The sequence below is a fragment of the Mobula birostris genome, chromosome 8 (genome assembly GCF_030028105.1).
Source record: "Mobula birostris isolate sMobBir1 chromosome 8, sMobBir1.hap1, whole genome shotgun sequence".
Lineage (NCBI taxonomy): Eukaryota > Metazoa > Chordata > Chondrichthyes > Myliobatiformes > Myliobatidae > Mobula > Mobula birostris.
In genome coordinates, this window is record NC_092377.1 from 129,827,271 (window position 1) to 129,852,339 (window position 25,069).

Genomic DNA, 25,069 nt, shown 5'->3' on the forward strand with positions numbered 1-25,069 from the left:
TACCTCCAGAGAAAAACCTTGTTTTACATGCCATCCATACAGAACATTTCATTAGAGCCCCTGTATCCAACACATCATCCAGTGCAATATCCCCCATCTCCAAAGGAATCCTACCACTAACCACCTCCCCACCTCTCCCACTTTCCACAGGGATTTCTCCCTCTGCGACTCCCCTGTCCATCCATCCCTGTCCACAGGTCTCCCTCTCGGCACCTATCTCTGCAAGCGGCCCAACTGCCACACCTTCTCATTCACTTCCTCCCTCAGTTCCATTCAGTGGCCCCAAACAGTCCTACTAGGTAAAGCGATACTTCACCTGTGAGTCTGCTGGGGTCGTCCACTGTGCCCAGTGTTCTGATACGGTTCTATATTGGTGACACCAGTCGTAAACTGGGGGACCACTTGGTCGAACACCAACGCTCCATCCACCAAAAGCGGAACTTCCCAGTGGCCGAACATTTTAATTCTGATTCCCATACCCATTCAGAAATGGGCTCCATGGCCTCTTCTTGTGTCAAGATGAGGCCACCCTCAGGGTGGAGGAGCTACAGCCTCCGACCTGATGGCATGAATATCGATTTCCCCTCTTCTTCTATTACCCACTCTAGCCTTTTACCTCTTCCTATCTCTATCACCTCTCCCTGGGTCCCATCCTCCTTCCCTTTCTCCTATGGTCCGTTCTCTTTGCCTATCAGATTTCTTCCTCTCTAGCTCTTTGTCTTCCCTACCCACCTGGCTTCACCTATCAGCTTTTAGCTATCCTCCTTCCATTCCCCCCACCTTGTGTCTTCCCCTTTCCTTATCAGTTCTGAAGAAGGGCCTCGGCCCAAAACATCCACTGTTGATACATTTCCACAAATTCTGACTGGCCTGCTGAGTTCCTCCAACATTTTTTGTGAGTTGCTTTGGATTTCCGGTACCTTCAGACTTTCTCGTGTTCATTATTTCATTGCACTGCTGCGTTGAGGAGTACAAGGGAAAAGCATAAAAAAGTATAATAAACTGCGGCAATTACAGAGAAAATATAGTGCAGGCAGACAGTAAGGTGTAAGGTCATGACGAAGTGGACTATAAGGTCGAGAGTCCATCTTGTCATACTGGAGGACTATTCAATAGTCTTCTAACAGCAGGGTAAAAGCTGTCCTTGAGCCTGCCGATGGGGTGGGGGGTAAAGAGAGAGTGTCCATGGGAGGTGAGGTCTTTGATTATGTTGGCTGATTTACTGAACTGGTGAGAAGTACAGACAGAGTCCATGGAGGGGAGACCAGTTTCAGTGATATACTGAGCTGTGTCCATAACTCTCTGCAGGGCAGTTACTGTCAAGCCGTGATGCATCCAGATTGGATGTATTCCCAATGCTTCATCCATAAGAATCACTGAAGGCCAATGGGGACATGCTGGATTTCTTGTGTGGAAGTCTAAGCTATAGATGTGTCGTGGACAGTATATTGACTGGCTGCATCACAGCCTGATGTGGAAACACCAATGCCCTTGAACGGCTCAATCATCAGGCTCTTGAACTAAAGGGGATAACTTCACTCATCTTCACTTGCCTTATCATTGAAATGTACCAAAAACCAATGGACCCAGTTACCAGGACTCTGCGTCTTATGTTCTTGCTATGGACGTATTTATTTATCTATTGATCAGTTAATCTGTCTATTTGTTTGTTTATTCACTCATTCATCCATCCATCAATTAATCTTTCTATTTATTTATTGATTGATAATTGCTGTCCTTTGCACAATGATTGAATGCCCAAGTTGGTGAGATCTTTCATTGATTCTGTTATGTCTAATATTCTATTATGGATTCATTGAATATGCCCATAAGAAAATGAATCTCAATGTTATAGATGTTGACATATATGTCCTTTGATAATTTCTCTTTGAACTTTGAAACCAGGGTATGACTAGAATATAAAATCAAGGATGTACTGCTGAGAATTTATAAGGCACAGGCTAGACCACGTTTGGAATATTGTGAGCAGTTTTGGGCCCCGTATCTAATGAAGAATGTACTGACATTGGATAGCGTCCAGAAGAGGTCTACAAGAAGGATCAGAGAAAGAAAAGCTTAATTATGAGGAGCGTTTGATGTCTTTGGGCGTGTCTTGATGGAGATCACAAGGATGGGGAAGGGGGTCTATCTTTATTGAGACTGCCTGATAGTAGAAGTCCTGGATAGAGTGGACGTTGAGGGGACTTTTCCATCTCTATGATGCCACAGCATCAGAGTATTTAGAACTAAGATGAGGTGGAATTTATTCAGCCAGCAAGTGGTGAATCTGTGGAATTTGTTCCAAATTTGGGTGTATTTAAGGCGAACATTTTTAGATTCTTGATCAGTAGGGGGTTTTGAGGGTTATGGAGGGAGAGTGGAGTTGAAAAACATAACAACGTTTGAATGGCAGACTCAATGGGCTAAATGGTTTAATTCTTCCCCTAAACCTCGTGTTGCACCTGTGCAAGAATGCACTTTGCTTTTTACACTAAAATGGGCTTTATTTCATGTTCTAATTGTGTTCTTTCTTCCAAAAAATATAGTTTAATTTATGCTTAGTTTGTATTTTTCTCTGAACATCGCTTCCAATGTCTTTAATTTTAATTTAGCTCTGTGATTATATGATGCTAATTGTCAACGATGATGTTACAAGCATTTCACTGCACACGTGCCTGACAATACACTAGACTTTGACTTTGACAGCCTGGTATGGCAGAGAGTTACAGGTTCAGCCACCTCCATCATTATTGAGGATATCTTCAAGAGGCTGTGTCTCAAGAAGGCGGCACCCATGGTCGAGTACCCTCGCTCTCCGGAACATGCTCTCCTATTATTACCATAATAAGGGAGGAAGCACATGAGCCTGAAGATTCACTCTCAATGAATCAGGTACAGCTTCATCCCTTCCACCATTAGATTCCTGAACAGTCCATGAATGCTACGGTATCATGCTATTCCTCTTTCATACTAATTATCTTTTGCTGCTTGCAGCATTTTTGTGCCTTGCACTGTACTGTTGCCGCAAAACAACAAATTTCACAGCATAGGAATGTCAGAGATAATTAACGTGATTAAGATACTCGCTACTTCCAGAGTAACGTGTACCCTATTGGCCTCCATCAGCCTTGTAGTACTTGCTGTAATAAATAAACATAATTGCAAACTTATCAGCTGTTCAATGGCGAACAAAATTAATTCAGGAAGAAGAGCTTGCTCCATTACCGTAAGTGCGGTGATTGGCGAGATTGGTTGTCGTATTACAGAAGCAGCCGTAATTGCCTCCTCGCTCTCCACACCACTCTTCAGCCGTGCATTCCTGATCTCTGCATGGATTGGTTATCGCTGAGGAAAACACCGGGGCGTTAGTTCACCGCGAGAATCAAACCTCGATGGATCTACACACACAGACATTCAATGTTGACACAAACCTGGCTAAATAGTCTACCCCTCCCCGCTCGCCCCCTGTGGGTCGTGGAGTGATACACAAGGTTAAATAGAACAATGTTGCACAGAGTCAGACAGACCGCAGAGTACGTTACCCCGAGAGCAGCATTACAGGTACTAGAGGTTAGACCACACTTGGAGAATTGTTATCAGTTGTGGCCACCTCATTATAGGAAGAATGCGTAAATTTTCGAGAGGGGGAAGAGGAGTTTTACCAGGACGCTGCCAGGATTAGAGAACATGTCTTAGGAGGAAAGGTAAAGCAAACTAGGCTTTTCTCTTTGGAATGAAGGATGATGTGAGGAGACGCAATGGGGGTGTCTAAGGCAATAGGGGCACAGATGAATAGACATCCAGGGACATTTTCCAGAGTGGCATTGGCTAATACTAGAGGGCATTCCTTTTAAGTCAAGTGAGGAATATTTAGGGGAGATGGCCGAAGGGTGGGCTTTTACACCGAGAGTGGTAAATGCATGAAACACACTGCTGGAGTGTAGTAGAGGCAGATACAGTAAGGACATTTAAGGGCCTCTAGGTAGGGATATGAGTGAAAAGAAAAATGGAGGACTACGTGGGAAGGAATGGTTATACAGACCGTGCAGTAGGTTAAAAAGTCGGCACAACATTGTCTTATGAGGATAGATTGAGTGAGCTAGGGCTTTTCTTTTTGAAGGGAAGGAGGATGAGAGGCTACTTTATGGAGGTGTACAAGATAAGAGGGATCAATAGAGTAGAGAGCCAGAGACGTTTTTTCCAATACAAGGGGGCATAATTTTAAGATGTCTGGAGGTGGGGGTGTGGGGAAGATGTCAGAGGCAATTCAAACATAAGTTTTTTTGCAGAGAGTACTGTGTGTGTGGAACACACTGCCAGCATAGTGGTAGTAGATGAAAATACTCGGGAGATATTGAAGAGACTCTCAGATAGGCAGACGAATTATAGGAAATGGAGGTCTATATAGGAGGGAAGTGTTAGATTGATCTTAGGCTAGGTTAAAAGGCCAGCACGCATCATGGGCCAAAGGGCCTGTACAGAGCTGTTGATCCCTAGGGGAATGAAGAGTGGCTAAAATGGGGTGGATAATACCACGAGGGGAATAGGCAGGGTGAGGGCATCGTCTTTTCCTCTCATTCGGGAAAATTAAGAACTAGAAGGCAGAGGTTCAGAGTGGAATGGGAAAGATTTAATAGGACCATTTTACTGAAAGGGTGGCTTAGATGTGCAGTGAGCTGCCATTGAATGTGATTAGGGCAGGTATAATAACAATTTTAAAAAGACGTTTGGAAAGGTAAACGGATAGGAAAGGTTTGAAGGGATATAGACCAAATGCAGGAAAATGTAACTAGCTTGGACTGGACACCGTGGTTGGCATGGATTGGTGGGGCTGAGGGGCCTGTTTCCTCTAACTCGATGAGAAACTGAATGAGCGGAGCTTGTTCAGCCAACAGAGGCTGGGTCTGTCCTTCCTGAAGGCTGAAGGGGGGACTTAATCGAGGCATACTAGGTCACCAAAGGCAGATCAGATTTAGTAACCTTCTTTCCAGAGCAGAGATGGCTAAAGGTTTAGGGTGAGCATAGGCCGGTTTGGAGGAATCTGTTTTTATAATCCCTCCCTCACCAGACGGTGTTTGGGATCTGGGAAACCCTGCCTGAGCACCAGTGCTTTCCAGCACCCCGTCATTCACTGTTCAGAGTAAACTCTTCACCATCCTCAGACCTACATGAGAACATAAGAAAATCTGACTGAGTGGTGCCACGACAACAATCTCTCACTCAATGGCAGCAAAACCAAAGTGCTGATTGTTGACAACATGAGGAGGAAGTCGGAGGCCCATGAGGCAGTCCTCATTAGGGGATCAGAGGTGGAGAGGGTCAGTAACTCTAAGTTGTTAGGCATTATCATTTCAGATATCTGTCCTGGAACCACCACATAAATGCCATCAAAATTAAGGCACGACAATATCTCTATTGTCATAGAAGTTTACGTAGATTCAGCTTGTTACTTAAAAGTTTCGCAAACTTCCATAGATACACAGTGGAGAGTATCCTGACTAGCTGCGTCACAGCCTGGTACAGAAACACCAATGCCCAGGATCAGAAAAGTACACTGATTTTGTTCATTTACTAATTAATCAAAAGCACGCATACCAGGATGAATTCCTCCATCGATAACTATTAGGAATTAGTACACAATTTTATAGCGCTGTAGCAGTATTGGGAGTGTTCTAATTGACTCCATATTTCATTTAAATACATAATATATTACTCAGTTAAATGGTAGTTTGTCTTTTTATACCATTTTAATTATTTCCATGAAACTTCAGCTAATAAGGACAGATGCTTAATTGAGCTAAAACGTACTGGTCCTGATGTTCCCCAATGAACTAGAATCCTTTGTATTGCCATTTGAATTTTTTTGTATTTGCACACTTTGTCATCTTCTGCACATTGGTTCTTTGCCAGTCTTTATTTATGTCCAACTTTTCATAAATTCCATTGTATTTCTTTTTATGTAAATGCTTGCAAGAAATTGAATCTCATGGTGGTGTATACATACTTTGGTAAGAAGGACCTGCCCAAAGTCCAGGGAATTTTGGTAAATTATCACAAATATATCTATTACAACTACTGCCAATTCTTTCAGTGTCCTTAAATGTATCCCACCAGGACCAGCGGACATGTCTACCAGTTTGTTGATCACCACACCCTTTAGTGTCAATGAGTGTATCGAGGTCCTCACTTCCCATTGCAGCCCTAAAATCTCCCTTTGTCATGTTCGACGTGTCTTTGTGAAAACTAACAGAAAATAGTCACTCAAGGCCTCAGCGATATCCACATAAACTATTATAAATTACCCCTTCTCATCTTACAAGTTCCTACGTCCACGTAAGCAACCTTTTCCGTTTTATACAATTACCAAAACTTGTACTGTCCTTTTTTTATATCTTGCGTTACTTTACTTAGATAATCATTCTTCTGCTTCTTTATTGATCTCTTTATGGTTCTTTCTTTCTTTATAAAGTCTTCCTAATCTTTCAGTTTCCCACTAACTTGCTCTGGAACTAAGGTCACCCTGACCAAAATAAAATTGAGAAGAATTCCTCCCAAGACCCCTTGCACCTGAAGTTATGCCCCCTGATACCACACACTTCTTTCATGTGGCGGGAGACTTTCTAGAATATAGGAATGAACAAAAATATATTTGTAGTTCTTACGGCAAATTCTGGGATTGCGCAAGGCGGGAATATGCACCCCCTCGAGGATGCATCCTTTCTCGTAAGTGGTGATGGCTCTGCAAAGCCGTGTACCATTCGTGCCATGGAGGCACAGATCGTACACACAGGACTTGTAAAAGTTCTCAGGGTCCAGACGACGGTGACAGGCAGCGAAGGGTCCGGCGATGTCGAGGATGATGGAGCACAGGGACTCAAAAGAGGGAGACTGGGGACACCGAAGTTCGGTCACGTTGGAGTTATCTTCACACCTACAGGAGAACAGAATTCAGTGCATGGCAGGCCAGTTATGGTAGGAGGCCATTTTGTCTGCGTGTGACCTGTTCCCCCGTGAGATTGTGTGTGTGAAGGAGGGGTACCCCATGTGTGTGTGAACGATTGACAGAAGGAGACAGAGAGAGAGAGAGAGAGAGAGAGAGAGAGAGAGAGAGAGAGAGAGAGAGAGAGAGAGAGAGACAGAGAGAGAGAGACAGAGAGAGGGATATCCCCTCCAGTGGTGGGTCAAAGGACCTGTTTCTGTGCTGTACAACTTGATGCATCTGATACTCAGTGATGCTAATCCATTTCCTTTGCCTTCACATTCTCATCCGCTCTCGCCACCAAACCCTTCCCCTCCACCTCCAAGAGTCTCCCCTCGCCCAGACTCCAGCTGGAAATTTACAGTGATTGGTTAATCCTCTGAGCCTGGATCTCTGGGTTGTGGGACAGAACCGCCTCCTCCAGGAAGCAGTTAAGCAGTTACACAGGTTGCGGGGGTGCTAAGGAATGTAGACAACAGGCCTGTCTTTATTAGTCAGCGAATGTAGGTATAAAACTCTGGTCTAGAGTATCGCATTCAGTTCTGGTCACCATAGTACAGGAAGGATGTTGAGGATTCGAGGAGGGTGCAGAAGAGGTTGCCCAGGATGCTATTTGTATCAGAGGGTATGAACTATAAGGACTATTTGGACTAACCTCGGTTGTTTTCTCTGTAGGGGCCAAGGCTGGGGGAGAGCGGATGGAAGTTTATGAGATTACGAGAGAGGTAGAAAGAGTAGACACGTAGAATAGTTTCCTACAATCCAGAAATATCTAATATCAGAGGATATGCATTTAAGGTGAGAGGGGGAAAGTTGAAAGGAGGTGTGCGGGGCAAATTAAACTGCACTCAGCCCCTCTTACACAATGTCCATATCCCTGTATATTCATGTGTCTCTCTCTAAGAGCCTCGTAAATGCACCTATCGTATCAGCCTTCACCAACGCCCTCCCCCCAGCAACGCATTCCAGGCCCCCACCACTCTCATTGACCCACACAATTGCTTTGAACTTGTCCCTGCTCACCTTAAATGTATGCCCTCTAGTATTAGATATTTCAACCCTGAGGAGAAAGAAACCGCCAGTCTACTCTTTCTATGCCTCTCATCATCTTATAGACTACTATCAGGCCTCTGCCGCTCCAGAGAAGACAATAGGGTGGGGAAGAGAGTGTTTGGCACTCTTCCTTCATCATTCCAGGCACTGAGTACAGGAGATGGGACGTCATGCTACAACCTATACAAGATGTTGGTGAGACCACACTTGGAGTACTGTACTGTATGCAGTTCTTGCCACCCAGCTATGGGAAGAATGCCATTAGACTGGGGAGGGTGCAGGAGCGACTCACAGGGATGTTACCAGTGATGGAGAGGCTGGACAGGCTGGGACTGTTTTCCTGGAGTGAAGGGGGCTGAGGGGTGACCTGATAGAGGTTTATAAACCATGAGGGGGAAAGATAAGGTGGATGGTCACAGTATTCCCCTGGGGTCAGGGAATCTAAAACCAGGGGGCAAGACGGGAAGGAGAAGATTTAAACGTACAGGTTTCCACAGACGACGAATGTAAGGAGTTGATGGAGGAAGTGGCAGAACCAGGTACATCAAAGACCTTCAGAAGATATTTGGACAAGTACTTGGACAGGAAAAGTTCAGAGGGATTGATTGTGGAGTGGGTTAGTAGGTTGACTCAACACTGTGGGCCGAATGGCCTATCCTGGCTGTTCTGCTCCATGTTCTAAGATGCTTTCCCTCAGCGAATGGGACTGTATAAACAAGTGTTCTGCAAGCCGTTCCCACCTCTGAGAGCTGTTGGTGATTCCCCAGGCGTAGCCGGGCTCGCTGCCATTTCTGGAAGGCTCCAGATCGTCATCAGAAGGATCGTCATTCCAGTTGCCACACATCCCACGCAGGAGGCCGGCAGAGGACAGTCCTACCCTCACAAAGATGGTCCCCTCCCCATCGAAACGCACGTCCAGCTGGGACGCTGTGACTGCTATGACATCACCACCCACACTGGATACGCGGGCGAGGGAGGGGCTGGTGAAGGGTAGAGAGATGAGTGCCCCGTTCATCTGAGAGGAAAAGCAAAGTGAGAAGTTAGTTTGGTTGTCCACTTGATACCATTCTGTCTTCCTCCACACCGTCCCATCACTCAGACCCGAGGTCAGACACAGAGTAAAGATCCCTCGACAATGTCCCATCACACACTACCGGGGTCAGACACAGAGTAAAGCTCCCTCCACACTGTCCCATCGCACACTCCTGGCATCAGATGCAGAGTGAGGCTCCTTCCACACCGTCCCATCAACTCTGAGTTTATTGTCTGATGCTCAAGCCTATGTATGCACAGGTGCAAAGAAAAACTTGCTTGCCGCAGCATCGCAGGTACTGAGCGTCGGAGACACAACATTCACAAGCACGGTAGTATAAAGGTCAGCGCAGCATTTTACAGCACCAGCCTCACTGATCGTGGTCCAGTTCACGTCGCTATCTGCAAGGAGATTTCACTTTTCCCCATGACCACATGGGTTTTCTCCTGGTGCTCCAGTTCCTCCCACAGTAACCAAAGGGTTGGTAAGTTGTGGGCATCCTATGTTGACACTAGAAGTTTGGCAACACTTGCGGGCTGCATTACGCTGCACAATACTCTATGCAATCACTACTACAGTCTATAACAGTCACTATTCTGGTCTATGCTGCTGACTCTCCTCCTCTCTACACACTCTAGTCTACCTCCTACTGTACGCTACTCACTGAACTCACTACGCTACTCGCCGCGCTGCTTGGCTCTTCGTGGTTCATCCCTCGCCACTCACCGTCGGCGGCCTTCCCCTTTCAAGTACGAAGTCGGCGCCCACCAGCTGGACCCTGACACGGGTGACCCCCTCTGCCATCTCGCCTTCCTGCCACTTCTCCGCCGTCACTCGAAACCAGGGGACGGAGGCATTGCAGCAGACCTCGGCCAGCGTGTGTGTGCAGTAACCCCGGAGGTTGGCCAGTCGGCTGTCGAAGGTGAGGAGGTGGGCCCCTCCGCCTGTGACGGTGCAGAGGGCCTGGGCGGTGAAGCAGCCCCTCCTGCCCCCGCGGATGGTGCACACCTCCCCAGCCCCGCAGCCCAAGGGGACGCACTGGACCCTTCTTCCCTGGGAGCACTGGCAAACCTCCGCACACTCTGGAGACACCCTTCGCTCTCCCAACTGCAAATAGACAGAAAGACATTAGTTCCTGGCTGAGAGACAGCCACTGTAACAGTGTGTAAAGACACTGGCTCGAATCTCCAGAATACGGGTTCGATTCCAACCTCCTGCCCTGCGTACTTATGTGCAAATTAGAATATGTGTGTGCATTAGAGACAGTGTGTGTGTGTGTGTGTGTGTGTGTGTGTGTGTGTGTCTGTGTGTGTGCGCGCTTGTGCGTGAGAGAGAGACTGAGAGAGACGCATGGAGTTAATACACGTGTTTATGCATGTTAGAGACCATCTGTGCGAAACACAGTGTGGGAGTGAGGAAACTGCATACGTGTAACAACTCACACAAAATGCTGGAGAAACTCCACAGGCCAGGCAAAAGAGTAAAAGAGTTGACGTTTCTGGCCCAGACCTCGTCGACTGTTTACACTTTTCCATAGATGTTGCTTGGTCTGCTGAGTTCCTCCAGCATTTTGTGTGTTGTTTTGGATTTCCAGTATCTGCAGATTTTCCTGGGTTTGTATACGTGTATGTGCTGGTGAAATAGGTAATGTGTGGGTACTTTAGATACAGTACATGAGAGAGACAGACAGATCGGGACAGAGACAGATTCAGAGAGCCAGAGCAATTGAGAGAGCGAGAGAGGGCCAGAGAGAGCCAACGAGACGACACAGTGCCAGAGCGATAGAGAGCCAAAAAGAGCCGAGAACGAGAGCGCCAGAAAGAGCCGAGAGCGAGAGCGCCAGAAAGAACCAGAGAGCGAGAGAGACAGAGAGCGCTACACAGAGCCAGGGCGAGAGAGCCAGAAAGTGCCAGAGAGCATGACGCAGAGCCAGAGCGAGAGAGAGACAGAGACAGAGAGACAGAGAGCGTGATACGGAGCCAAAGTGAGAGAGCCAGAAAAAGCCAGAGAACTGGAGAGACAGAGTGCGTGACGCACAGCCAGAGCGAGAGAGCCAGAAAGTGCGAGAGAGCGTGACGCAGAGCCAGAGCGAGAGAGAGAGCGCCAGAGAGGCGACACAGGGCCAGAGAGAGAGCGCATGACGCAGAGCGAAGGAGGGAGAGCGCTAGGGGGGAGCGCGAACGGGAGGGGGGGAGAGCGAGCGACAGAGGGAGTGTGCGCGCACCACACGGAGCGAGCTGGAGGGGGAGAGCACGCGAGCCACACGGAGCGAGACAGCGAGAGCGCGAGATATAGAGATAGAGATAGAGACGCAAAGCCAGAGCGAGCGAGAGAGGTAGACAGTGAGACGCAGAGCCACTGTGAGCGAGAGAGCACGAATGAGTATGTAAATGTGTGTGGAAAAGCTCGCAGCATTAGGCCACAGTGGTTCACGGGTCCATTTGTGGGTAAGACCGCGACGAGACTGAGCTCTTGCCTTCATGTAGACACCGTGATGCAAACAGCCGCAGCGATCCGGGGGGACGCATTCGCTCCCGTCGCGGATGTAGCCCGGATCACAGAAACACCCTTCCGAGCACGACTCGTTGCAGTGTAAAGCGGGGGAACTGAAGACACAATCCCGGCCGCACTCATTCCCACACGCCTCATAGTGACTGTTGGCCGGACACCGGATGCCTGGAAGAGAGAACGACAGAATAAACCTCGCCAACGCTCTGCGCAATACTCTCAAACCTTCTCTACAAGACTCTGTACATTTTGCTGCCTCGGTGAAGCCAGGAAAGCTTGCCGTACCCCTGCTTCCCCCGGAAGCTAAAGAAATTCAGCGTGTTCCCGATACCCCTCCCCCGATTTATTACCATCATCCATAGAAAGTACACCGCGTGAGGCGGGGTCTTTGATTTATTGGCTGTTTTTCTAAGGCAGCGAGGTAAACATGCGCTATGATAAACTTACTTGCAGTAACATCACAGGCACATGTCAGCATCAGATAAACCATATTCACAAGAAAAAACATATTTTACAAGGAAGAACACAATTAGAACAACAAAAGTTCATTGTAGTGCAAAGTTGATATACTGAGGCGGTGATTAGGGGTGTGCCGGTTGGTTCAGGAACCGAATTGTTGAAGGAAAGTAGCTGTTCCTGAACCTGGTGATGTGGGACTTCAGGCTTCTGTATCTCCTGCCCCACGGGAACCGTGAGAAGATAGCATGGCCCTTTGATAATGGATTTTGCCGCCTTGAGTCAGTACCTCCTGGTGGGAAGGGATGTATTGGATTGAGCCCACGACTCTGATGGCCTTTTCCGTGCTGTAATTGTTATATGGTTATATGTAGTGCAAAGTGGTCCTGGTGTTGCTATACTGAGATACTGATTAGGGTTGTGCTGATTGGTTCAAGAACCGAATTGTTGAAGGGAAGTAGCTGTTCCTGAACCTGGTGATGTGGGACTTCAGGCATCTGTATCTCCTGCCCGATGGTAATTGAGAGAAGATGGCGTCGCCCGGATGGTGGGGATCTTTGATGACGGATGTTGCCTTCTCAGGTGGGACATTCGGGGGCTGAGGCGTGACCTGACAGAAGTTTATAAAGTCACGAGGGGTTCCAGATCAACAAAGCAAGGTCCCCTTGTGACTTATCAAATGCCTTTCTGAAAATCATATTACCAAATATGGTACCCCTATGCCATATATGGTTTTTCCAAGGCATTTGATGAGATACCCCAGGCAAGGCTTATTGAGAAAGTAAGGAGGCATGGGATCTAAGGGGACATTGCTTTGTTGATCCAGAACTGGCTTGCACACAGAAGGCAAAGAGTGGTTATAGACCGGTCATATTCTGCATGGAGGTTGGTGATCAGTGCTGTGCCTCAGGGATCTGTTCGGGGACCCCTATTCTTTGTGATTTTTATAAATGACTTGGATGAGGAAGTGGATGGATGGATTAGTAAATTTGCTGATGACACAAAGGTTGGGGGTGTTGTGGATAGTGTGGAGGGCTGTCAAAGGTTACATCACGACATTCATAGGAAACAGAACTGGGCTGAGAAGTGGCAGGTGGAGTTCAACCCAGGTAAGTGTGAAGTGGTTCATTTTGGTGGGTCAAATATGATGGCAGAATATAGTATGAATGGTAAGACTCTTGGAAGTGTGGAGGATCAGAGGGATCTTGGGGTCCGAGTCCATAGGACACTCAAAGCTGCTGCGCAGGTTGCCTGTGTGGTTAAGAAGGCATATGGTGTATTGGCATTCATCAACCATGGGATTGAGTTCAAGAGCTGAGAGGTAATGTTACAGCTATATAGGATCCTGGTCAGACCCCGCTTGGAGTACTGCGCTCAGTTCTGGTCATCGTACTGCAGGAAGGATGTGGAAACTATAGTAAGGGTGCAGAGGAGATTTACAAGGATGTTGCCTGGATTGGAAAACATGCCTTATGAGAATAGGTTGAGAGAACTTGGCCTTTTCTCCTTGGAGCGATGGAAGATGAGTGATGACCTGATAGAGGATAAGATGATGAGAGGCAATGATCATGAGGATAGTCAGAGGCTTAATCCCAGGTCTGAAATAGCTAACACGAGAGGGCACAGTTTTAAAGTGCTTGGAAGTAGGTACAGAGGAGTTGTCGGGAGTAAGTTGTTTTTTTTTAAACGCAGAGAGTGATGAGTGCGTGGAATAAGCTGCCGGTGACAGTGGTGATGTGGATGCAATAGGGTCTTTTAAGAGACTCCTGGTTAGGTACATGAACGTTAGAAACATAGAGTGCTATGGGTAACCCGAGGTTTTTTCTAAAGTACATGTTCGGCACAGCATTGTGGGCCGAAGGGCCTGTATTGTGCTGTTGGTTTCCCATGTTTCTAACAATCCCTCGCGAGACATTCCACCCATTCCAGAGATTAGTTCGTTGTGACCCCAGTCTTATCCTGGTAACACGAGATCTTGAGGGATCCAGGGAGAGCTGGCTAATTAGATCCCGATTGCTCAGTGGTAGGAAGCAGAGGGTGCTGGTTGTTTCTTGGACTGGAAGCCCAGGACTGGTGGTGTTCAGAGCTCGGTGTTGTGACTATCTACTTCAGTGTTTGTCATTGTGATCTACATTATTAATTTGTAGAAGGCACGATACATGAATTTGCGGATGACACCACAACAGGCAGTGTCGTTGACAGCAAAGATGGTCATCAGGATTTACAAGATTGACTGCGTAAGTGGGCTGAGAAATGGCAAGTAAAGTTTAATTCGGATAAGTGTGAGGTTTTGCTTTTTGGGGAGACAAAGGAGCGGGAAGGGTTTTCACAGTAAACGTTAAGGTCCTGGAGAGCGTTGTAGAACGCAGGGACCAAGAAGTACAGGTACATTGGTCCCTAAAAATGATGACACAGGTAGACAGGGCAGCGAAGAAGCCGGTTAGCACGCTGCTTTCATCAGCCAGGGCTCTGAGTAGAGGAGTTGAATGTAAGATGTTGTTGCGGCCATATTAGAAATGTTGTACTCACCCTATTGTAGTAAAGTTGTCATTAATATGGAAAGGGATCAGATGAGATTTACGAGGATGTTGCGGGACTCGAAGACCTGAGATATGGGGAGAGGTTGGGCAGGTTGGGACTTTATTCATTGGATCGTAGAAACTCAGGAATACTCTTATAAACGGGGCATAGATAGGGTACACGCATAAAGTTCCCCACCCCCAGGGCTGAGGAATCCAGAACTAGAGGGCTTCGCGCTTGAGACCCTGATATTTCCGACAGGCGGACCCTACCGCAGAATGTCTCGGTCCTCCAGGGCTCTGGCCTCATCCCGACTGAGCGGCAAGCCTCGGCATAGCTGGAGAGAGCCTGGCAGAGGGAGGCCTCCAGGCCGCCGGTGGCGCATAGGTCATAGACGCAGCTCTGCTCGAAATCCTGAGGGTTGATAGCGGCATGGCAGAGTCGGAAGGGGCCGGCCCGGACTCCGAGGAGGCCGCAGGAGGACGACAAGGAGTAGCGCTCCGCCTCGGGGCAGACTCCGCACCTACCGGTGCAGGAGTCCCGGCATACGTCCCGTCCGCTACCGCCGTCCGCCCTCCAACTGGCCCCGAATATCCCCAGCGAGGTCGTAAGGTTCCCGCTGCGGGTGCGCATGTCGTCGGAGGGGTCCCCGTTCATGTTCCCGCACATCCCACAGACGGCTCCGTGATAGGATCCGGGCAGGGTGATCGATGCGCGGTGGGAGCCATCGTAGGTCACGGTCAGTCCGAAGTCCGCTGTCGCCCTCATAGTGAGTCCGTCCGTCTGGACTTGGAGTCGGCCGTCCTCCAGGAAGACCGGGACGGAACTGCGGGTCCCGTTCACCTGCAAGAGAATCGTCAGGGCTGTATCAGTCCCAAGACAAATCCCACAGCCCCGCATCAGTCCCAAAACAAATCCCACAGCCCCGCACCAGTCCCTCAACTCATCGCACTGCCGCCTTCTCTCCCATAGCACTGTCAGTCCCTAAACCATGCCCATTGCCCACGCTCTCCCCATCGCCTTATCAGTCAGCCCTGAACCTAATCCCACTGTCCCATTTCAAACCCCAAACATTCAATCCCAATCTAATCACAATCACTCTCCGCCCAGATAGCGTCCGGCATCAGGACGAATTCCACCTATTTCAAGCCAAAGTTAATTGAATAAAACAATTATTCTCCCGCCGATTTACCAGGACGTAGTCGGCAGTCCCCTTGAGCATGATAACTTCAGTTCCGTAGACCAGGAGACGGACGAGTCTCACCCACGATACGGCCTCGCTCCCGCGGTTCTCGTTCGCTCCCTCCACCCTGTAGTAGGTCAGGTTGTACAGATCATCACACAGCTCGGACAGGACATAGGTGCACGTCCCCTGGAAGTGGATGACCCTCTGGTCGAAGGTGTAGTAGTGGGGGTCTCCGTAAACGTTGCAGGTCTTCATCGAGACTGGGCGGCAGGCGTGGAACGGTGGAGCAGGGACGCAGATTTCGACCGCGCCGCACGGTTCAGAAACACACGTTAGCGACCCCGCCGAGGAACATTTACATTTGGTTTGGCAGCTTCCATTGACCCACACTGTCTGATTTTCCCGAATGTACTTTCCTGTGGAAATATTTAATGCGTTACACACTTACTCCGGAGCAACCCCCCAGGTTAACAGGAATCAGAATCCGGTTTATTGTCATTGACATATGACACGAAATTTGTTGCTTTGATTTCTGAATGTTTCGTGCACCCATGAACACTACCGAGATATTTCTCTTTTGCACTATCCAACTTCTCTGTCGATCTCTTTATCTATCCAACTATTTATCCATCTATCTACCTAATTTATTTATTTATGTACAGTATGTATATAGTCCATATTTATTTATTCATTCTCTAATTTAGTTGTTTATTGTAACGTATAGTACGTTTAAGTATTGCACTATACGGCTGCAACAGAACAAGATTTTTCACAACGTTTGTCAGTGATTTTAAAAAACCTGATTTTGATTCTTTTTTTTGCAGGAGGGGTACTTTACAATCTCCTCCCTTTCAGGATTGAGGGCAATATTGAACATCAGAACAGCGAAACGCTTCAACTGCTGTTGTCTTCCGTTCTGTACTTTACCCTCTAGGCTTTTGATCCCTACCACTGATTGATTTTGGGTCCAATTCTACACCTTCCCTTCATTCATGTACCTAGAGTTATGGAACCATAGAAAAACACAGTACAGAAACAGGCCCATCGACTTATCTTAACCATGTCGAACCATTTAAACTGTCCACTCGCATCAACTTGCACCGACACCAGAGCCCTCCATACCCCTACATCCAGACTTCTCCAATTGACATGCACCGTTTGCGCTGGCAGCTCGTTACCTTCTGGGTGAAGAAGTTTCCTCCCATGTTCCCCTTAAACTTTTCACCTTTATCCCTTAACCCATGACCTCTAGTTGCAGTTTCACAACCTCAGTGAAAAAAGACGGCTTGCATTCACCGTATTTATACCCCTAATAATTTTGTATATCTCTATCAAATCTCCCCTCAATCTTATACGTTCCAAGGTTTCAAGTCCAAACCTTGTACAATCTTTCCTTATAATTCATGTCAACCAGACCCAGTAATATACTTGTAAATGTTCTCTGTACTCTTTCAGCCTTATTAACACCTTTTCTGTAGGTAGGTGGCCAAAACTACACACAATACTCCAAATTATTCCTCATTGTTGTCTTATACAACTTCACCGTAACATCCCATCTTCTGTACGCACTACATTGATTTATGAAGGCAAATGTGCCTCTTAACGACCCTATCTGTCTGTGATGCCACTTTCAGCGATCTAAGCTTCTCTTAAATGTTGTAATTGAACACACACCTACGACTTCCACTGGCAGCTTATTACACACTCACACCACACGCTTAGTGAAGAAGTTCTCCTTTAGATTCCCCTTACTCTTAAGTATTTTACTTTAACGGATAACATCTAGTTCTGCATGCACTCACCCTATCTATACCCCTCAAACTTTATACACGTCTATTCAAGCTCTACCCCCTCACCCCGCCATTTCCCGCACTCCAGCGAATAAAGTCCTAACCTGCTCAGCTGTCTGTGTAACTCCAATCCTCAAGTCCCGGCAATATCCTTGTAAATTTTCTCTGCATTCTATCACGCTTATTTCAATTTTCTTGCAGACCAAGACCCCCATTCAAGTCAGCCCCACTTGCCAGTGTTTGGCCCACATTCCTCAACACCTTTCCTATCCGTGTACCTGTCCGAGTGTCTTTTGAACTGTTGTCAATGTACCTGCCTCAGCAACTTCCTCTGGCAGCTAGTTCCACATATGGACCACCCTCTAAGTGAAAAATGCCCTCAGATTCCTGTTATTTTTTCTCCCCTCTCACGATAAATCTGTGCTCTCTGTTCTTGTTTCCCCAATTCTGTTCATTTACCATATCCATAACCTAATGGTTTTATACTCCGCTGTAAGATCACTTTCCAGTGTCCTACACTCCAATAAATAAAGTCCAAGGTTGTCAAACCTGTTCCTATATCTCAGTTCCTCGCGTGCTGACAACATCCGTGTAAATCTTTTCTGCGCTCTTTCCAGTTTAGTTAAGTGTTCATACCATCTATGCTCGTCGTGAGTTTAACATCACGATAAGATCGCCCCTTAGGCTCAATCGCTATCAGATTAATATCAAATTAAAAGTCCAGTGAAGCATAATTAAGTTGATATAATCAGTTCAGAGTGTATCTGTGATCACAAGAGCAAGAAATGGGACTTAATTGCAAATTATATTCTCCGCAAACTAGAAATCGGGCGCTGGGGGTGGGGTGGGGGGGGGGGTAGTGGAGGGGAAGAGAGAGATAGGAGAGAGTGGAAGTGTGTGTGACAGGAAGAGAGCTATTCTAATTAAAAGCACTGGTTCAATTCACTAATTTAATTGAATATTCCTTACCATTATATATACAACCCCCGAGTGCTTCGAATGCATCCGTCCTGAAGACCCACCGACCAGGTTCGTCCACGTTGCTAATTGTCTCGATATCGATGATCTCTGACGTCTGCGACCCAGGAATCATGAAAAATCTCGTGGAGTCCCCGCTGTTGAAGCCAGCCTGTTTGGGGATGGGGTGGGGTGCGGGGGTTGGGGGTTTGGTGGTAGACATTAACTCCGACAATCCGTTATCGCGGATTCCTTTATCTTGAAACCCGCCGGAACCCCACTTCCCGCTCGCTTTAAACTCACCGAGAACCCGTTTCCTGCTCGCATTTAACCCAACGGGAACCCGTTTGACGCGATGGAGTGGGCGGGATAATTTGTTTCTTATAGTGCGGGAGTCTAGCACTAGCGGGCACAGCCTCAAAATAGAAGGTCGTCTCTTCAGAACAGATATAAGGAGGAATTTCTTTAGCTATTGGACGGTGAATCTGTGGAAGTCATTGGCACGGGCGGCTGTGGGGGCTAAGTCATTGGGTATACAGTATTTAAAGAGAGGTTGATAGGTTCTTGAGTAGTAACAGTGTCAATGGCAAAGGGCAGACCAGAGGAGAATGAGTTCTGAGGGACAATAGAGAAGCTACGATGGAATGGCGGAGCTCACTCGATGAGCCTAATGGCCCAATTCTGCTCCAATGTCTTACTGTCTCGCTTTCCTATTCTGATCACATATACCTGTGCTGGAGTCCCGCCAAGTCCGGTCAACGTGTTGCCACCACTCGCTGTCCCGGTAGTCCATTCAATATTCCCGTAGTTAAAGATGATAAATGATTGTAACCCATTGGTAATCAGGACCGCCTGGAAACTGTTCACCTACAAGGTAAAAAATAGTCACACTGTGACGCCGAGTGTGAAAGGGCGGCGAAGATTCGATATTACATACGAGAGAATATCTGCAGATGCTGGAAATCTAAGCAACACACGCAAAATGCTGGTGGAATTCAGCAGGCCAGGTACGATCTATGGAAAAGAGAAACCAGTCGAGCTTTACTGATGTGATGATGAAGGTCTCGGCACGAAACGTCCCGAAAATCTTTTCCATCGATGCTGCCTGGCCTGCTGAATACCTGCGATATTACGTAGACGTATTACACTCAGAAACAGTTTTAATTCACAGCTTTTTAATCTAATGCGGTAGTATAACATCGAGGTTAAATCAGTGAGGGCAGGAAACGGGGTCGGGTGGGTTTCACGGGAGCAGGAATCGGAGTCTCCGTGTGTTCAAAGGGAGCGAGAAGCGAGGTCTCAGCTGGTTTAAGGGGGCGAGGAACATCAAGTAATAAACTGCTTGACCAATAATTGACTTCTGAAATGACACGGGACCGGATTATTGGAAATTGATCTCAGAAGCCATACTGGGTATTCGAATGTACTGAATGAATACCTTGGAGGACCGGGAGCCATAATAAGTAACGTTATCCCAAGTAGCCACAAACACCCAGCGGGCTTGAAATTCGAGTCCGGGTGAGTACTTGCGGACGTCCGCCGTGGCCCGTTGCAGTAACGCTTCCTCGGTACTCTCGCGATAGTAGATGTTACCTCGCAGGGTATTGTCTATATCTGCCCAGAACGGGGCAATGAAGGCGCGCCCATCCGATAGTGGGAATGTGGTAGAGGTGTACTGGCTCACGGGCACGACAAAGGAGATGACACCGTTGTTGTTGACCTGTGGGGTTTAGCATTAGTAGCGTTAATCGGTGCAGCAGACCCCACGCCTTACCACAGAGGGTAAGAACGGTTCCAGGGCCGACAGTTCATTCAATTCCCCGCAAACACAGACATTCCTCGACCCGCTGAGGTCCTCCGGATTGTTTGTTGCTCCAGATTCCACCCCCATTTTCTCTCTCTTGTCTCTTTTCAGAGTCACTTTGTAACAGAATCGAGCTATTCGCACCATCAAGCCTCCCCCGCCGTTCCATCGTGGCTGATTTATTATCCTCGTCAACCCCACTGACTGAACAAGAACCTATCAGCCTCCGTTTTAAATATACCAAAATGACTTAGCCTCCTCAGCTGTTTGTGGCGCGATTTCCACTGATTCACAGCACTCTGGCTTAAAAAAATTCCTAAATTATGTTTTCAATGGACGTCCCTCAATTCTGATGCTGTGTCCTCTGTTGTTAGACTCCCCCATTATAGGAAACAGCCTCTCTACGTTCCACTCTCTTTAGGCTTTTCACTTTCCAATAGGTTTCAATGAGACCCCCTCTCATTTTTCTGAACTGCAGCGAGTACAGAGGCAGAGCCATCAAACGTTCCTCATACGTTAACCCTTTCACACCCAGCATCATTCTCGTGAACCTCCTCGGGCCCTCTCCGATACCAGCGTATCTTTTCTTAGATAAGGGGCCAAAAACTGCTCACAATGCTCCAAGTGCAGTCTGAAAAATGTCTTATAAAGCCTCAGTATTAAACACTTACTCTTATATTCTCGTCCTCCCGAAATGAATGCTAATATTGCATTTGCCTTCTTCACCACTGACTCAATTTACAAGTTAGCTTTTAGGGAATGCTGCACAAGGACTCCCAGGTATCTTTGCAGTTCTGATTTCTGATTTTTCTCCCCATTTAGAAAATAGTCTACGTTTTTATTCCTTCTACCAAAGAGTATGACCATGCACTTCCCAATACGATATTGCAACTGTCTTTTCTTCGTCCATTCTCCAATATTATATAAATCCTTCTGCAGACTCCCTGCTTTCTCAACACCACGGACCCCTCCACCTATCCTTGTATCATCCTCAGTTTTGGCTACAAAGCCGTCAATTCCATTATCTTAACCATTGACAGATATCATGAAAAGAAGCAATCCCAACACCAACCCTGTGGCGGTGCTGAACTAATTAAATTGGCATCTCAATGCCTAACTAAAGTAATCCTGCCTGCCAAGACAATACCCATATCTTTCCATTCTCTGCACATTTGTCTACCTATCGAGGAGCCACTTTAAATGCCTTTACATATTTGCCTCCACCACCATTCCTGGCAACACATTCCATCCACTCACTACTCTGTGTGTAAAACATTTGACCCCACATCTCCCATGAAACTACCCCTTCTCACTTTAGAAGCAGGCCCTCTACCCTGGGGAATAGACACTGTCTGGTCGACTCCATCTATGCCTCACCAGGGAGAAGCCGCCTCATCCCAAAACACACCAGTGCACTTACATACAAGGAGTTGTAGGATCTTTCAAAGAATGGGAACGATGTTGAAATGGTTATGCTTGGGGAGCTTCCATCATCGCTGACCGGAGTGGTGATATCGCCACTACTGTGACCAAATGGGTAGAACAAATCGCCTGTAAAACCACAGCAACATTGAGTTCACCATTGCAGAAATAGGCACCGTTACAATTATTCTTGAATATGACATGAGAATCAGCCAGTGTAATCAAAGACCCCAGCCACCCCAGATGTTCTCTGGTCTCCCCACTCCCATTGGGAAGAAGACATGAGTACCTGAAAACATGTACCACCTGGCTCAACGACAGCTTCTGCTCCACTGTTATGAAACCATTAAATGGTTCCTTAGTGCAATAAAAAGGACTCTCAGCCTCACAATCTCTTCTCCTCATGGCCTTTGCACCTTATTGTCTGCACTGTGCTTTCTCTGTCGCTGTTACACTTTGTTCTGCATTCAGTGACCACTTTACTTCGTTCTACCTCAAGGCACTGTTTAATGTGAAGACCAGCTAGCTGAGATTCTCCCTGACATCTTCAGCATCTCCCTGAGCAGCGCCGTCGTTCCTACGTGCTTCAAGGCCGCCACAATCGTCCGCGCGCCGAAGAAGCCTTCAGTGTCCTGTCTCAACAACTACCGTCCCGTCGCACTCACATCCATCATCATGAAGTTTTTCGAGAGGCTCGTCATGAGGCACATCAAGACCCTGCTGCCCCCCTCACTGCCCCCCACTGCAGATCGCGTACCGTCCTAACCGTTCAACAGACGACGCCATTGCCATCACCTTCCACCTGGCCCTAACCCACCTGGACAGAAAACACACGTACGTTCGAATGCTGTTCATAGACTTCAGTTCAGCATTCAACACAATCATTCCTCAGAATCTGTTTGGAACGCTGAGCCTACTGGGCCTGGACACCTCCCTCTGCAACTGGATCCTAGACTTCCTGACTGGGAGACCTCAGTCAGTCCGATCGGAAGCAGCATCTCCAACTCCATCACACTGAGCACGGGGGCCTCCCAGGGCTGTGTGCTCAGTCCACTGCTGTTCACTCTGCTGACCCACGACTGTGCTGCAACACACAGCTCGAACCACATCATCAAGTTCACCGATGACACGACCGTGGTGTGTCTCATCAGCAAGAACGATGAGTCAGCATACAGAGAGGAGGTGCAGAGGCTAACGGACTGGTGCAGAGCCAACAACCTGTCTCTGAATGTGAACGAAACAAAAGAGATGGTTGTTGACTTCAGGAGGACACAGAACGACCACTCTCCGCTGAACATTGACGACTCCTCCGTAGAGATCGTTAAGAGCACCAGATTTCTTGGTGTTCACCTGGCGGAGAATCTCACCTGGTCCCTCAACACCAGCTCCATAGCAAAGAAAGCCCAGCAGCGTCTCTACTTTCTGCGAAGGCTGAGAAATGTCCATCTCCCACCCCCATCCTCACCACATTCTACAGGGGTTGTATCGAGAGCATCCTGAGCAGCTGCATCACTGCCTGGTTCGGAAATTGCACCATCTCGGATCGCAAGACCCTGCAGCGGATAGTGAGGTCAGCTGAGAAGATCATCGGGGTCTCTCTTCCCGCCATTACAGTCATTTACACCACACACTGCATCCGTAAAGCAAACAGCATTATGAAGGAAACCACGTACCCCTCATACAAACTATTCTCCCTCCTGCCATCTGGCAAAAGGCACCAAAGTAATCGTGCTCTCACGACCAGACTATGTAACAGTTTCTTCCCCCAAGTCATCAGACTCCTCAATAACCAGAGCCTGGACTGACACCAACCAACTGCCCTCTACTGTGCCTATTGTCTTGTTTATTATTTATTGTAATGCCTGCACTGTTTTGTGCACTTTATGCAGTCCTAGTCTAGTAGTCCAGTACTCTGTAGTCTAGTGGAGTTTTATGTTGTTTTACGTAGTTCGGTGTAGTTTTTGTATTGTTCATGTAGAACCATGGTCCTGAAAAACGTCTCGTTTTTACTGTGTACTGTACCAGCAGTTATGGTCGAAATGACAATAAAAAGTGACTTGACTTAACTTGACTAATGATCTGATCTGTGTGGACTTTACGCAAGATATATCTCGATACATGTGACAAGAATATTCCAATTCCAGTTCGTCTGGTAGCTCATTCCATATACTCACACCCTCTCTGTGAAAAACATTACCTTTAAGTTTCACCCTCTCTTTTTCAACCACTGCCCTCTAGTTTTGTACTCCTCTACCCTGAGGTAAACAACTGTGAGTGCTATCTATAAACCCGGTAATGCGTATTGGTTAATTAATGTCACATGTGACCTGATATAATTAAAAAAAAACTTTGTTTTGCATGCCATCCATACAGATCATTTCATTGCAATGGTGCATTGAGGGAAAAATGAATAAAGTCGTACATTTACGAAGAAATTGCTGTGCTGGTCAACAATAAGATGCAAGATCATAACGAGATAGATTGTGAGGTTAAGAGTCCATCTTATCATATGAGGGAACTATTTAATAGTCTTATCACCATGGCGTAGAAGCTGTCCTTGAGCCTGGTGGTACATGCTTTCAGGCTTTTGTGCCTTTGGCCCAATGAGAGAGGAGAGAAGAAAGAATGTCGAGGATGGCTGGTATCTTTGATTGTAGAATGCAGAACAGTACATCACAGCAAAGGCCCTTCATCCCATGATGCTGTGTGACCTGTATAAACCCACTCCACATTCAACCGATCCCTTCCTTCCTATAGAGCCCACAACCCGGCAGTTTTCTATCATTCATGTGCCTATCTAAGATTTTCTTAAATGTCTCCAATGCACCTGCCTCTACCACCACCCCAGGCACTGCAGTCCACACACCCACTACTTTGTGTAAAATACCTACCACCGATATCCCGCCAAACTTTCCAACACTGACCTTCAACCTGTACAAGAAACCTTACCCCGTACATCCCCACTTATTTATTGGCCTCTGGTGACCTGGGGAAAAACATGTTGGCTCTACATTCGATCCATGCCTCTCCTAATTTTATACACCTCTATCAAGTGCCTCTTAACTTTTGTCACTTCATAAAGAAAAGACCCATCTTATTCAATGCAATGCACTCAAAATGTGTAGGAACTCAACAGGCCAGGCAGCGTCTATGGAAAACAGTCACCAGTCGACGCTCTGGGCCGAGACCCTTCAACAGGACTGGAAAAAGAGACGAGAAGTCAGAATAAGAAGGCTGGGAAGGGTGGTGAGTGGAGAGTACAAGGTAGTAGGTGATATGTGAAACCAGGAGGTGGAGAGCGGGTGAAGTAAAGAGCTGGGAAGTTGTTTCGTGAAAGAGAAAAAGGACCGGAGGTGGGAGA

At 47.2% G+C, this 25,069-nt stretch overlaps 1 protein-coding gene across 1 annotated transcript in view; it reads right to left on the reverse strand.

Moving 5' to 3' along the window:
* LOC140201707 (alpha-tectorin-like) overlaps nt 1-25,069 on the reverse strand; it is a 55,226-nt gene that overhangs the window by 13,288 nt on the left and 16,869 nt on the right. The window contains exons 6-16 of the mRNA XM_072266253.1: nt 21,707-21,837; nt 19,921-20,202; nt 19,212-19,349; nt 18,495-18,654; nt 15,742-16,151; nt 14,822-15,392; nt 11,542-11,741; nt 9,792-10,172; nt 8,773-9,047; nt 6,663-6,931; nt 3,226-3,345 (exon numbers count right to left, since the gene is read on the reverse strand). Of these exons, the coding sequence (XP_072122354.1) occupies nt 3,226-3,345; nt 6,663-6,931; nt 8,773-9,047; nt 9,792-10,172; nt 11,542-11,741; nt 14,822-15,392; nt 15,742-16,151; nt 18,495-18,654; nt 19,212-19,349; nt 19,921-20,202; nt 21,707-21,837 (2,937 nt within the window). The remainder of the gene's footprint in view (nt 1-3,225; nt 3,346-6,662; nt 6,932-8,772; nt 9,048-9,791; nt 10,173-11,541; nt 11,742-14,821; nt 15,393-15,741; nt 16,152-18,494; nt 18,655-19,211; nt 19,350-19,920; nt 20,203-21,706; nt 21,838-25,069) is intronic.